Raw genomic sequence first — 15,920 nt, 5'->3', positions numbered from 1 at the left:
TTATACATTTGAAAACCAAGTTCTGCATTACTTTTGTACTTTAAGTATTTACCAATACTTTTGTACTTTTACTCAAGTAAATTTGAATTACGGACTTTTACTTGTAACAAGAGTATTTCTTGCTGTATTGATACTTTTAAGTAAGTGAAAACATACTTTTTTTCCACCACTGCATACTGTATGGCTAGCTCACCAGAACTTTCCACCCTTGCATCTTTCTTTAGTACGGCCACGTAGGTTCGTGTAGGACGACCTTGTAATCAATGACCATATGGTTCCTACAGCTAGCCAGCCTCATTTTCTTGGCTGCTATCTTATCACTCCCCCTTGGTAGCTATAATGTCTACTAATGGCAATGTTGATGACTGTGGGAGAGGAGGATGAGTCTAAATCTCTTTCCAGAGCAAAAAGAATTACATCTAGCACTGATCATCACTATTAGTTAAGAATAGAATACATAGAACCAAGCAACAACCATGATACAAGCTCACACAAGCAGTTTCTCTGACCTTGTGAGCACAAGCTACCAAAAGTGGTGCAACATACCATTTGTAAGCTCTAAAGGAATACTTAACCCAACAAGTCTTTATGTACAGTATATGCCACTGAAAAGATGGAAATGTTTTATGTAACCACAAAACGTTTAATGTTGCTAGAAAAACACGGTAGCATCTTTCTCCTAAACGGACGTCAATGGTGACCGTGGTCCAAAAGTTCAAAAAAGAGTTGCAAAAGGGTAAAAAAATCACACCCGTGTGAAGTGGAGCTGTGTGTGTGTGTGTGTGTGTGTGTGTGTGTGTGTGTGTGTGTGTGTGTGTGTGGATCATGTGTACCGATTTTTGTGACATTTGAAGAAAATATGTAGGAAAAGGAGCAAAAAGTGTGTTTTGGAGAAAATTCAAGATGGCGGAAAATCTATCATGGCGCAAATGGGCGTGGCCTATATGGGGAGATGCGTCATGACCCAAGGAATCCAGGGAAAAAATATTTTTAATTTTCCGACCTACGGTTCAAGAGTTACAGGCCAAAACGTAAAGTGGGGTGTTATGGCGCCACCATGCGGCCAAATGACACAATTATTTTTTATTTAATCCTTGAAATCATTATGAACCTCCTCTCCAAGTCTTGAAACTCTAGCCCCTATGGTTTGCGAGAGACAAATAATTGAATGTGAGTTTTTGCGATTCCCATTATAAGTCAATGGGGAAAATTAATTCACTAATAAATTAATATCAATTAAACTATAGAACCTTTCTCTTAGAAAAGTAATAGCCCACGATTCCCGAGTAAGCCGGTCGATTTGACATATGGCGCGAGTGTGTGGTGGCAAAACTGTGGGACTAGTGGCGTGCCGAAGTTTAGGAAGTTCAGGCTACATACAGACAGACACACAGACAGACCCACACGGCCACGTATAGGGAGCCTGTGCTTCACACAGCTCCAAAAACATTAGCATAAAATTATGCCATAAAGCTTGTGCAGCATTTCGCTTGAAGAGGTCAATTTTGTCAGGTCAAGCAGAAAATGAGTTGTCGACTGTCCCTTAAGGTACCTAAAATGCTGGCTGTCAATTTCAGGCAATGTATTATGGGCCGACTGGGACATAAAACGTACCTTACCAAGCAGAAAGGTGAATGAAATGGGGAGTGTTTTGCTGATGATGGGGTTTTAGTTTTGGGCAGGGGTACCACAGTGGCTGACAAGTGGGGGCAATGCATTCCTGAAGGGATTGGTTGAGGATATCAGCCATGGGCTCACGGCGTTAATGCAAACTCCTTACACCAGCTGTCTTACGGATGTTACTTAATTTCCTATGGTGGTGCTGGGTCTGAAAGTAAAAGAGGGTATACACACAAAAAAAATGCTCAATGTTAATTTAACTCTGAGAAATTGAGGGGGTACGTTTATACTGAAGATTGTATTATGTAGGGTTGCATTCCTGAAGGGGATAATGACAAAGTCACACATCATTAATTTATTTGTTTTTATCTTGTCATGGTAAACATTTATTACGTTTGTAAAAAGTGGTCTTGCTTTTTTTCCAGTTAATCTTGACTGTATACAAGGCTTATTGTGGTCTTACAAGGCTTTCCCTGCTAGAAAAACCAGCACAGACCAGCACAATTTTCATGCTGGTCTGTGCTGGTCTATGCTGGTTTATGCTGGTTCATGCTGGTCTGTGCTGGTGCTGGTGCTGGTCTATGCTGGTCTGTGCTGGTCCCATGCTGGTCCACCAGCACAGACCAGCACCAGCACCAGCACAGACCAGCATGAACCAGCATAAACCAGCATAGACCAGCACAGACCAGTACAGACCAGCACCAGCACAAACCAGCACATGTTGTGTTTTACTGCTGGTCTGTGCTGGTGCTGGTGCTGGTCCAGCATAGACCAGCACCAGCACCAGCACAGACCAGCATGAACCAGCATAGACCAGCACAGACCAGCACCAGCACAAACCAGCACATGTTGTGTTTTACTGCTGGTCTGTGCTGGTGCTGGTCCAGCACAGACCAGCATGAACCAGCATAGACCAGCACAGACCAGCACCAGCACAAACCAGCACATGTTGTGTTTTACTGCTGGTCTGTGCTGGTGCTGGTGCTGGTCCAGCACAGACCAGCATGAACCAGCATAGACCAGCACAGACCAGCACCAGCACAAACCAGCACATGTTGTGTTTTACTGCTGGTCTGTGCTGGTGCTGGTGCTGGTCCAGCACAGACCAGCATGAACCAGCATAAACCAGCACAGACCAGCACCAGCACAAACCAGCACATGTTGTGTTTTACTGCTGGTCTGTGCTGGTGCTGGTCTGTGCTGGTGCTGGTCTGTGCTGGTCTAAGCTGGTCATATACAAATAGGGACAAACACCCATTTTAACTAACAGGTTCCAGTGGCACCGAGGATAAGTGCAGGATTGAAGTGCTAGAGGTAGTAAGTTCGAATCCCACTCACACCCACAATGTCAAAAATAATGTCACAATCTAATATGGTCAAATACATAACAGGATTCAAGCACCAGAGCAAAGAGCAAATTAAACCAGCAAAGACCTGGTCCACTTCTCAGGGGGGTCCCCCGGGGGTCCCTGACCACACCAGCACAGACCAGCACAGACCAGCACCAGCACAGACCAGCAGTAAGCGCTGGTTTGTGCTGGTGCTGGTCTGTGCTGGTTCATGCTGGTTTAGATGGTGGGACCAGCACAAACCAGCACCAGCACCAGCACAGACCAGCACGAAAACACAACATGCGCTGGTTTGTGCTGGTGCTGGTGCTGGTCTTACTGCTGGTCTTGTGCTGGTTTTTCTAGCAGGGTTATTGTGGCTAAAGATAGGTATTAGAAATGCCATACCCCATCTATCAACAATGAGTGCACAGAGGGGTACTTGGAGGGTCTGTCAACGGTCTAACAACAATAATTGCGACCATTTACTATGATAACCAAAACACATCTTGTCCGCATATCTCTGTCTGTAGGTCACGTCTGACACTGTGGTTATATCACTGTGATATCACAGGTGATATCACAGGTGACTTACTAGTATGAATGAATATGTAGCATGTATCAACTGTAAATATGAATATGAATATACCGTATGTGCAAGTGTGCCAGAGTCCATGCAGGAGTCAGAAGTCAACAGTCAGAGACAGACAGTACATTTCTTACAGTAAGTTATCATATAGGGGTCAAGCTTGGTTGTGAAGCCTGATGGCTACTGGCCAACGTTGCGTTGTGGTGTGCCAAGGAGGGATGAGTGTGTTATTAATAGAAATTCTCTCTCTCTCTTTCTTTCAACCCAACTGGTCGAGGCAGATGGCCGCCTACCCAGAGAGCAAGGTTCTGCTCGAGGTTTCTTCCCGTTAAAGGGGAGTTTTTCCTTGACACCGTCGCCAAGCAGTTGCTCTTGGGGGAATAGTTGGCACTCTGTAGAGCAGGGGTCTTCAGCGTTTTCAGACCAAGGACCCCTTGGTTGAGAGAGAGATGAAGCAGGGACCCCCACAAGCTTTTCATAGATTCCATATAGTTTCATTGTTTGACAGCACAATCATCGGTGTATTTTGGATTCATGTCAGTTTGTGTTTTCAGATATTGAACCGTCAATACTTAATAAACTTGACCTTTCACCTCTGTACTTAGTCTGCTCTTTTTCCCCTCTACACCAAAACCCTTTGCCGGAAATAGCCGATCTACAAGCTCACAAGCTGTAGTAACTCTGAGGACCTCCTAGGGGTCCTGGACCCCCTATTGAAGACCAAGGATGGTCTTGTTTTGCTCTGTTACAGTATGTGTCTTGAGACAATTTGTTTAAAAAAACATACAAATGGGATATAATAATAAAGTGTATTGAATTGAATTGAAAGTGATTGCCTTGTTCTTAAAAACTAGACCAGGTCAACCTGGTTGTGCCAGACCCCCTGTCTGTCATCATCATTTATGACATCATGCCTTTTGTAGGCATGTCATTATCATGTCATCATCATATATACCCTTTATATAGAAAACCAGGACAGACAGACAGACCGACATTTGCTTATGTAGGCCTACCCATTTCATGGGTCTGGCAAAAATGGAACCTACTTTTTTCATGCATTTTAAGATTCGCGTCTGTGTGTGTGTGTGTGTGTGTGTGTGTGTGTGTGTGTGTGTGTGTGTGTGTGTGTGTGTGTGTGTGCGTGCGTGCGTGCGTGCGTGAATGCGCGTGCGTGCGCGTGCGTGCGTGCGTGCGTGTGAGTGTTCTCCTTCCGTCTCTAAATAAAACATCCTTTTATTTGCTTGTCAATGACTCCATAGGGAACTGCTGTCGGTCATCAAATTATTAACAAATATAATAATTATAATATTATATATAATATTATAATAATTATTACAAATATCCATCAATTCAAGTCTCCATGGGGTGTAGAAAATAGAAATAGAGAATAGAAAATAAGTAATTTTAAGTAACAATCCTTTTAAAGCAACAGATGAGTTCAATCAAGTGCAACCGAATCTTCACTCTTTCATTACTTTAATCAACGGTCATGGGCCAAAACATACAGTAGGGTAACCTTAATCAAGCCAATCCTGATATTCATTCGCCCTCCAGTCCGATCGTACCTTTCTCCCATATCCTCCTCTCTTTTACATATACTTTCATTCCTTTCCTTGTTCCTTTTCTCGTTCCCTATCAACCCTTATCAATCTAGGCTCCTCAACCCTCCACTTTCAAAAAAAAACTTTTCGTACTTTTATCGTCTACTCAGGCTTTTGTGAACACTCTGGACAATTTTTAAGTTGCTTGATTCAATATTTAGATATTTGATATCTAAATATCCCCCCCTCCCCATACACACCCATTGTAAATTAAAACTGCATTTTTACCATGATAAAGTCATCAAAAACACCCGTAGTTTTTTTCTGTTGACTCATACTACCCTCCTAATACGTGGCCGTGTTTTTTCGATAACTTTTTTCATTTATTTTTAATATCTTTTTAGTGTATGATTCTTTTTCCATTTTCCCGAAAAAACACGTCCAGCTCACGTAATAGGAGGGTAGTATGAGTCACCAGAAAAAAAGACAGTTGTTTTTGATGACTTAATCATGGTTAAAATGGAGTTTGAAGTTTTTTTGAAAGTGGAATATCCCTTTAAGTCCCTTTCTCTCTCTCTCTCTCTCTCTCTCTCTCTCTCACTTAGTCATCTATCTAGGATGACTAAGCTTCCTCCAGAGACATTTTGAACCAGATGACTTTTCTTCAAACCAGTGGCTTTTTTGTGGAAAGCTTTCTTGCTGTCTGGCGTTGTGCAGAAGAGAGGGGAAAAAAGGCAAGCTTCCCACCATTTCGATAAAAGCACCAGTAGTGTTTGTGTTCTGTTTTTTGTCTTTCCATGTTCTGATCGATACTTTCAAGCTGTGCAGAATTTTCCCCAATCAATATACCAGTCATGCCTAGGTATAGTTACTAGGACACACAGGTCTCATTGTAGCACTCAGGGTCAATATAGCTTGCCTGAGCGTGCAATAAATGAGTACTAAATGCACTGCATCCCCTTCTGCATGATTCACCTTGGCTTTTACCTCAAGGCTTAAAACATTTTAGTCAAGTCTCTACTCTAGACTAGTAGATAGAAAGCATTCCACAGGTCCTACAGGAAGACCCATATTTTGTCAAAATCTTGGAAGCTTTGACTAAAGTTTCTATTTGAGAACATAAAACCTATAACCAGTGTTGGGTATCGTTACTTTTTAAAGTAACTTGTTAAGTTGCAGGCAGCGTTATTGCTATTAAAAAGTAATCTGTTTCATTACAGCGTTATCCATGGAGAAAAGTAACTTGTTAGTTTACTTTTCCGTTACTGGCAATTAAAACCCACCTGCGAGGAAGTTTGTTAAACATAAAATTCAGAGTTCAGCCTACCGGAGTGTTGTGGAGCTGTGCTGGACTTCACCATGGCTAGTTTGCATTGACGTTGATCTCCTCCTTTCACCAGTAAATCCAAAAATAGTGTGAATACTTCCACAGCCTTATTAAAGAGCAACCTCTCTGTCTTATCTCAAGCCCTGCCATATCGTGCGCGACAGTAAATTAATGTAAACTAGACACAAGCACAGATAAGTTTCCTTTGTCGCCAATAGATGGCCGTGTAACCCGGTGTTACACCAAAAGTCGTAACCTATATAAAACTGTAGAATGACTACGCAACCACCACAGACTGCAACACATCTCTGGTCGGTCACCTTTTTCCGTGAAACAGTCAGTGGGAGTGGGATCTGCATGCATGTCTCCTTTGACAGAGAGAGCTCATTCATTCAGTAAACAGCGAAAATGGGTTGATTATTTTTCCTTTGTGGCAACAGAAAGAACAAGGAAATATAGTTCTTAAATGTAACTAAGTAAAGCCATTATTTTGGAAAGGGTAACTGGTAACAAAACTACTAAATTGCAAAACTAACTCGTTAGGTTACTCCGTTACCCCCAAACCTAACGCTGTTAGGTAACGCCGTTAGTTAAAACGCTGTTACTCCTAACACTGCGTATAACCAAACAACTAAATATAAATAAACAAAATGACGTACTTAATTTAAATATATTAAAATTCAATATTGGAAAACAACTAACGAGTAAATATAAAATACTCATAAGCGGAAATGTATTTTATTCAAACATATTAACTCATACTCTGCGATCCCCGTAGAACCCGGAGGTTTTCCGCTGTACGGCCCTGCCATGTCCGTAGATCCCGGAAATGTGCTTTTAAATTATGTAATGCTAAATTACACTCTTCCCCAGCCTCTGACAAAGTTTGAGCCTTCTGTCATATAGGGAAACCAAAATATCACACATCAAAGTTAGTGTGTTTGAAAACAAGAGTGTAATAAATGTATAAATCTCAATAAAAGTGTATAATTCTCCCCATAATCCACAGTGAAGGAACAGTGCTGGCATTTCGCACGCACCGCTGCAGCCTGGCTGGCTCCAGGCAGCACAATGCGTTTTTGTTTTTTTTCATTTTTTTTTCAGCATCCTCACTCCAACATGCCATTCACACACCCCCCCCATTCCTACACCATCTATGGAATTGGAAGTGAATGTCTGAATGGCAGCATGTCAGAATGGAGAAGGCCCCCCAAGCGGAGGCTATAGCAGTAGCTACAACAGTGCGGCTCGATCTAACTAGAGACCATTATGAATAAATAAAACACAATCCCGTGACATTTTCACTTGAAAAGCCCTGAACTGCCATGGGCCAATACAATACACAGCTCCATAACGCCCCAGAAATATTTCAAAGACTCCACAACAAAATAGGAGCGACAAAGTATATCGCAGCCACAACAACAGAAAGCAGGGGTGTCACAAGGGGGGGACAAGTACGTGGGGCTGAGTTACTAGGGCCCAAGGTGGAAGGGCCTTTGATATTTTATACTTTTGCTATTGAAAGATAGCAGATCTACAAGCTCACAGCACGGCACTGAGTGCCGCGCTGCGAGCTTGTAGATCTGCTATTTTTTAAATCCCCATATGAAGAACATTCATGGGGGGCCCACAGTGAATCCTTGTACCCAGGGCCCAGAACCGACACCCTTGCTTTAAATCAAAACCAACACAGACACAACTATACATCTACGTACCGCGGCTTCCTCAGACTTGGAATATCCACCGATTTCGGGGTCCCGGGGGTGGCAAAAGAGGGCAATGGACTAAAAGAGACTTGTTTTCCGACTCCCTGGCCAACCTCTGTGGAGTGAGTCGCTATCCCTCCGGTCGAGATGATGATGGACGAGTGAGATTTCCCCAGTCTCCGGACAGCCACATAGTCGACAACAAATAGGAGTCAATAGTCGCCTGGACTGGGCTCCCCGGGGGACCCCTTCTCCTCTCCTCTCATCTTGTCCCCCCATCTTGTCTCGAAGCAGCAACGGGATGCCTGCTCATGTTCGGCTCACGGAAATCGCTTCGGTAAAAATACATCCTCGAGTGTCCATATAATCCCAAGGATATGTCGCCTCCTTTGTATAACGAGCTGTCTGAAACATACGATGGATCCCAGTAACAGTGAGGCCGAATATGAGGAAGAAGCGCGACGATCGTTCCATTTGCTGTAAGTTTCTTTTTTTACTTTCATCCTAACTTTGCGTGTGCTGTTTCGGGTAGCAGCCAGGGCAGTACCCGTGGGAAACCTGCAAGCTATACGCTGTGGTGGAATCCTGGCTAATCAGTGATCCGTTCTGAAGCCCACCTACTGTATCCGGTTTTGTACAAACTCACATACATGCAAGAAAAGTTTCCGTATCCGGTATAGACCCAGACCGGATCAGCAACGGCTTTGATTGATTGATTGATTGGCCTATGGCGATGGAGCTTTATTGGCATGAGAGCACGAAACACATAGGAAACACCTGTTTACGTAGTTCTCGCCAAGCAAGTGTCACAATAAAATAAAAACAGTTGAAAATGGGTAACATAATATACAGTTAGAGGGGGTACCATTCCCCCCTGCTTTTACTGCATATATAAGCATATATATATATATATATATATATATATATATATATATATATATATATATATATATATATATATATACAGTATATATATATAAGCATATATATATATAAGCATATATATATATAATGCCTATATAGCGTTTATGTACGTGTGTGTATAGCCTACAGCCTGTGTGTGTGTGTGTGTGTGTGTGTGTGTGTGTGTGTGTGTGTGTGTGTGTGTGTGTGTGTGTGTGTGTGTGTGTGTGTGTGTGTGTGTGTGGAGGTACTGCAGACCATCATGGGCCAGTCCAATATAAAAAGCGTATTTCTCTTTGTGTGAAGTAAGACGCCCTAAGGGCAAGAGGTGGCCTATTACAGCACTATTACACAATTCCAGTTATACACAATTACACTTATTACACTAGTACACTCATCTGATAAGTGCCTGAAGCCATAAATACATATATCAAGTGCGTTATGTGCTTGAAAAAAGACCATTCACAAAAACCTAAATAACTCCTTTTCATTAGATTTTCAAGCTCGGAAAATCAAAAAACAAGGGTTTTGAAATGGCTATAACTATAGAATGGTACATCGTAAATACAAAATTATTTTTTGGGTGAAACTAGAGCTTGTCCTCTTTCATTTCCATTACTGTATGACATTGTCATGCAAATACAGAATTTAGGAAAAATGTAAATATAAAAAAAATATATCATTGTACAAAATGGCAGAAAAGCCATACAGTACAATGTTAAAATGGCAGCAAATGAGTTAAGAAAATGTGTGCCTAATGACATGCCCAAAATATGATTGCCAGGTTCCAAAGAGTGGTTAAAAGTCTGAAAACTGTCTTAGTGTCTAAACACAGCTAAAGCATCTCCATTGCTTAGAGCAGGAGTCTGGGACCCTAGGGGGTCCTCAGAGTTACTACAGGGGGTCCTTCAAATCTTTGTGTGATAGAAACCTTTTTTATATTAACCACTTGAATCCTATCGTCCATATTCGGAGAACTTTAGCCAAAAATAGCAGATCTACAAGCTGTGAGCTTTAGTCGGGGGCCCCAGGGATATTTTGGTTCAGATTCTCGCAAATTCGCCAAATTTGGCACAGATGTTGTCCATAACATACTTAATCATTTTAAGATGGGTGCCAAGATGGGCACCCCATGGTACTGCCATATTGCGCAATGCAATTGGTGTCCCATTAACTTTACATTACAGGAAAAAAAAGCAAAAAAAGAATCTGCTTTAAGTAGCATATAACTGGTCAAACTAGGGTTTTTTTCATGATTCTGAATCCATTGCAAGCATCTGTTTTGCACAAAAAACATTGTGCCAAATTTGGCGAATTTGCGAGAATCTGAACCAAACGGTCCTTGTATTGCCCTGGAGCCCCAGACTACTTGTAGATCGGCTATTTTCGGCAAATAGGTTTGGTGTAGAGGCGAACAAATAGCAGACTAAGTACAGAGTGAAAGGTCAAGTTTATTAATTATTGACGGTTCAAGTGGTTACATATCTGATAACACAAATTGACATGAATCCAAAATACACTGATTGTGCTGCTAAACGATGAAACTATATGGAATCTCTCCCTGCTTCATCTCTCTCAGGCAAGGGGTCCTTGGCCTGAAAACGTTGAAGACCCCTGGCCTGGAGACTATGCAAGACTAGCCTTATACAAACATAACATCATGTTGATGGTGCAAATCAGTGAACTACAGGCTGGAGATAAACACCAATGGCTTAAAGAAAAATATTTCTGACAAGTCAGCAACAGATTTCCAACTCCAAGAACGCCTGTCCTGCATTGTTTCACTTATAGTAGCTAAGTTCTTACCAGCCGCGAATCACACTCAGCCTCTGTCAGCAGGAGCACATCTTTTTGTCTTATCTTATCACATTTCACCTATTCTTAAACAATTTTCAGATTTGGTACAGTAAATGGCCACTATTGACTCATAACATATGTCCACTACTATTTATATTATTTGTAATAATATTGACTAAACATTTTAGTCAGCACCATGGATGCGAGGGGAAATGCTGGTGGGGCCACATACTGTAAAGGTGCCACTTGAGTGCTTTTATCTTGGCTTTTCTTTTTTACAACCAATTCAGAAATAATTAATGTCAGTATTGAAATAGGCACAACAAGGAGAACAGATAACCTGTACACTGATGAAGCAAGTCACAGGGATATTACACTTGAGCAGAGCAGTAACCACCATTAGACCATCATTCGTACTGTGCCTTAAGTGTCCATTGATTGTTCATAACTGTGTTCTTGTAAAACAGACCCATACCACATGGAAGCAATTTGAGGTGTCAACTCACAATGTCACATAGCACATAGCAGCATAGGGTTTAACATGAACATTTGGAAGCATTAGTAGTCTACTAAACCCAACAATGTTGCACGATAATCTGACATGCTGCTGGCATCCTGAGTGTGTGTGTGTGTGTGTGTGTGTGTGTGTGTGTGTGCGTGCTTGCGTGCGTGCGTACGTGCGCGCGCGCGCGCGCTCGTGACTGTGACGGTGCGTGACTGAGTGTGAGTGTGAGTGTGAGTAGAGAGAGTGAAAAAGTGTAAGTCCATGTATTATTATTTCATGTGTGTCACTCACATATAGGTATAAATTGGTCCCTTAGTGAATATTGCATATTGCGTAATAGGCCTATGCTTTTTAATATGCTGGCACAGTAGACCACAGAGGGAAAACAGCCCTAGCTTTTTTGTGCTTTGTTCTTTTGCCAGATGTGGTCTACAAATATTTTATGCATATAGCATATGCACTTCGTCAACAAAGTCAACAAGGCGCTAACTCGTTCTCCTGCTATACCATCAACATGTGGAACGCCCTTCCACAAGCCCTAAAGGAGAGCAAATCCCTAGCCTCCTTCAAAATTGGTATGAAAAGTCACCTTCAGACAGCAGCTACCCGTGACTTGTAAATAGACTAAGCCCCCATGCTCCCCCACCCCTTTTTCTTTGTATTCTGCCTTTTGTATTTGATGTTATGCTTTTGAAACTGATATTATCCTAGATAAAGTACTATGTTCTATCCGTCTGTCTTTCAATGTTATATGAGATACTTAAAGTGTGGTTCCTGTGGAAATAAGCCTCGGCTTTCTAGGATCTCCTTTTAGTTGACCTTGTACCAGTGATTTGTACTGTCATGAAACTGTACTTTTTTTCTATTGCAAACTTCTAATAAATTCTTCAATCAATCAATCAAAGATGCAAATCAATCCACCAATCAATCCATCAATCATCTAAATTGTTGCTTGTTGGTAGGCTATACCTCCTCGCACTACGCGCCATGCAGTTCGCCACAGCTCAGTGGGTCCATCAATGTCAAGTCAACAACAACACGCCGTGGAGTTGTGGTCCTATTATAAAGCCCTAAGGCGAATATAGGCGATGCAATTATCATCACCATAATTATGTGGTGCACCGTACACATGCACGAGGGATATGGAACCAGAAACACTGCAACAGGTAACGTTACGACTACGAGTCGCATTCCAATTAGTCATTTGTAAGATGACAGCTATCATCAATAAAATAGCCTGCAGGCAGCCTCGCCAGGCCGAATGCCCCTCGAGTCGACACACGTGTTATGTTGATGATAACAGACGCATTCTCTTACCTGACGATGACATACATGACCAGCACGTTGCCCACCAGCCCCACCACGCACACCATGGAGTAGAGAGCGGTGATGACGATCGCGATGATAACGGGGGTGGTGTCGTCGTCCAGGACGCCGGCGTGAGCGTGGTGGTCCCGGGCGCATCGCCCGACATCACCACCACCACCGAGGCTCGTGTTGCTGCTGCCGTCGCTAAAGTTCTGACAGTACACTGTGTGGTTGTAAAGCGTGGCCACGACGTTGGGGAAAGAAGTGCCATGGTACATAATACCCGAGCTGTTCCCCGTGTTCTCCATGGCTCTCTATTCTCGTCTCTTCTCTTCTCTTCTCTTCAGCAACAGGGAACGGGGCTGGCTGTTGTTAAAGGATAGACTGAGTTCTTCTCCTATACTCTCTCCGCAGGTCCTTGTGTAGATTAGAGGGATGGAATGGAAGCATGCAGCAGCCTGCAGCACCGACCTGCCAGTTGGCGCTCCACTGTGTGATAGGCTGCTGCTGTGACAGTTCAACCAAGAGCCATGCGCGCGGCGACGACGCGACGAGCCTACGGGACAGGTGGGTGGGAGGACGTTAAACTACTAGATTCGTTTTTTTTTTTTTTTGCCATACCTTAGCAACAGGCACGGGGAAAAGTACATTTTATTATTTCCCCGGCTGCCAAGGTATGGCAGCTGCCATAGCTTGCCATACCCTAATTGACGCCTCTGTCCCTTCTCTGATTCGCCCCACACGCCTCCTTTACCCCAGTGGGTCGGACTCAGAACCCATGTGGGTAACGGACAGATTTTTATGCATGTGTCCCTGTCCCTGAGTTTTTGGTTTCCTACAAACGTCTAATTTCTCTTTTGTGTTAACGGGCTGAAAGGTTTGGGAACCACTGCTTTACCCTCTCTTTCCCCTCTTTAATTCGTTAATTCCTTCCAATCCTCATCTTTAAACGTCCTTTCTTAAGTGGCAGTGGCATGCCATGATTGATTGATTGATTGATTGATTGATTGATTGATTGATTGATTGATTGATTGATTGGTTGATTGATTGATTGATTGATTGGTTGGTTGAATACTTAATTAGAAGTTTGCTTAGGAAAAGGTAGGTATAGTGGCATGACAGTAGGGTACAAGGTCAAGAGATAAACACCTACAGTGTATGGGCTTGTTTCAATGGGGGTCCTTTTTGGAGCTGTGTGAAGCACAGGCTCCCTATACGTGGCCGTGTGGGTCTGTCTGTCTGTGTGTCTGTCTGTCTGTGTGTGTGTATGTAGCCTGAACTTCCTAAACTTCGGCACGCCACTAGTCCCACAGTTTTGCCACCACACACTCGCGCCATATGTCAAATCGAACGGCTTACTCGGGAATCGTGGGCTATTACTTTTCTAAGAGAAAGGTTCTATAGTTTAATTGATATTAATTTATTAGTGAATTAATTTTCCCCATTGACTTATAATGGGAATCGCAAAAACTCACATTCAATTATTTGTCTCTCGCAAACCATAGGGGCTAGAGTTTCAAGACTTGGAGAGGAGGTTCATAATGATTTCAAGGATTAAATAAAAAACTAGACCAGGTCAACCTGGTTGTGCCAGACCCCGGTTCTGCCAACCCTCTGGGCCTATAAATTTAATGGTACATTTGCCAACCCCCTGTCTGTCATCATCATTTATGACATCATGCCTTTTGTAGGCATGTCATCATCATGTCATCATCATATATACCCTTTATATCAGGGGTCTCAAACTCAATTTACCTTGGGGCCGCTGGAGGCAGAGTCTGGCTGAGGCTGGGCCGCAGCCTCAGAGCATATGCATGTGCACTAATTTTTTTTATTATTATAGTGTAGTTTCATACCAGTATAACAACTACTGTATCTATCTCCCCATCAAAGACATTTTAAAAAATTCCAATCTTCTCAAATATCTTTTTAATTTTTTAAGACAAAATAAGATGAACAAGGACCCTGGTGTAAACAAGTTGTGTTTAACTTATGGAACATGTACTGTACCGTTCACTGTATTGTATTATTAACTGTTTTGAGGTTCATATAAAACTCGCGGGCCGCACTAACATTAAACTTTCATATTAAGGTGGGGGCCACAAAATATTGTCTCGCGGGCCGCAAATGGCCCCCGGGCCGCCAGTTTGAGACCCTTGCTTTATATAGAAAACCCGGACCGACAGACATTTGCTTATGTAGGCCTACCCATTTCATGGGTCTGGCAATAATTGTGTCATTTGGCCGCATGGTGGCGCCATAACACCCCACTTTACGTTTTGGCCTGTAACTCTTGAACCGTAGGTCGGAAAATTAAAAATATTTTTTCCCTGGATTCCTTGGGTCATGACGCATCTCCCCATATAGGCCACGCCCATTTGCGCCATGATAGATTTTCCGCCATCTTGAATTTTCTCCAAAACACACTTTTTGCTCCTTTTCCTACATATTTTCTTCAAATGTCACAAAAATCGGTACACATGATCCACACACACACACACACACACACACACACACACACACACACACACACACACACACACACACACACACACAGCTCCACTTCACACGGGTGTGATTTTATTTAAACTCATATTGAATGACAGAATAAAAACAGTACTATGCAGAAAATGTTCATATGCTGTTTTCTGTAACCAATGGATGGAGAGTAGGCTATGGTTATGATTGACATTGTTCATATAGGCGTAAGTGTGCATTCCTATATAGTTACGCAATATAATGTTTAAATAAAATATAAACATTTAATTAAAACTATGTGCCTGTAAACAAGATAAATCCACCCTTACCTTAAGGCACAGAAGGAGCTAACATGAAGATTTGTAAAAAGGTTTGTAAAACCTTAATGTTATTTATAGACATTGGGTTAGGGTTCAGGCATTATGAAGGCTAATTGCTGCTCTTATAACAAACACATTATGGCTGCTTTATAATATATTATTGAAGGTATCTATAATGCTTTATAGATAGGCTATAGATTTATGTCATTAAGCCCTTGTGACAATGTATTACATTTAATAATTATCTTCTAACTTAAAAGCTTAATTTACTGTAACCTTGCAAGATGTGATAAGGAAAACGCAGTTAAAATATCTGGTAAAAAAAGAAAATACTATATATCCGTTCAGTACTTGGACCTTAAACTAGCCTCAGCTCAGGGCCACTGCATCAGTAGTAAATAATACCATAACAACATCAATGGGTGTGCTCTATTTAACTGTACACTTTAAATTTAGTGTCAGAAGTCAGAGGGGTTGTCTTGGTGACATTTACTCATA

General features: G+C 42.2%; 1 protein-coding gene across 1 annotated transcript in view; it reads right to left on the bottom strand.

Annotated features, from left to right (window-relative positions):
- Window positions 1-12,742, bottom strand: part of oprm1 (opioid receptor, mu 1) — a gene marked incomplete at its 3' end in the record, with an annotated part of 58,763 nt that extends 46,021 nt beyond the window's left edge. Inside the window, exon 1 of the mRNA XM_080740694.1 lies at window positions 12,634-12,742. Coding sequence (XP_080596820.1) covers window positions 12,634-12,689 — 56 coding nt within the window. The 5' untranslated portion in view covers window positions 12,690-12,742. The remainder of the gene's footprint in view (window positions 1-12,633) is intronic.
- Between the last annotated feature and the right edge of the window lie 3,178 nt (window positions 12,743-15,920).

Source organism: Nannobrachium achirus (genome assembly GCF_963921795.1).
Source record: "Nannobrachium achirus genome assembly, chromosome: 13".
In the NCBI taxonomy this organism is placed as follows: Eukaryota; Metazoa; Chordata; class Actinopteri; order Myctophiformes; family Myctophidae; genus Nannobrachium; species Nannobrachium achirus.
Note: the sequence above shows the minus strand (reverse complement) of the source record. Positions and strands in the feature narration are given on the sequence as shown.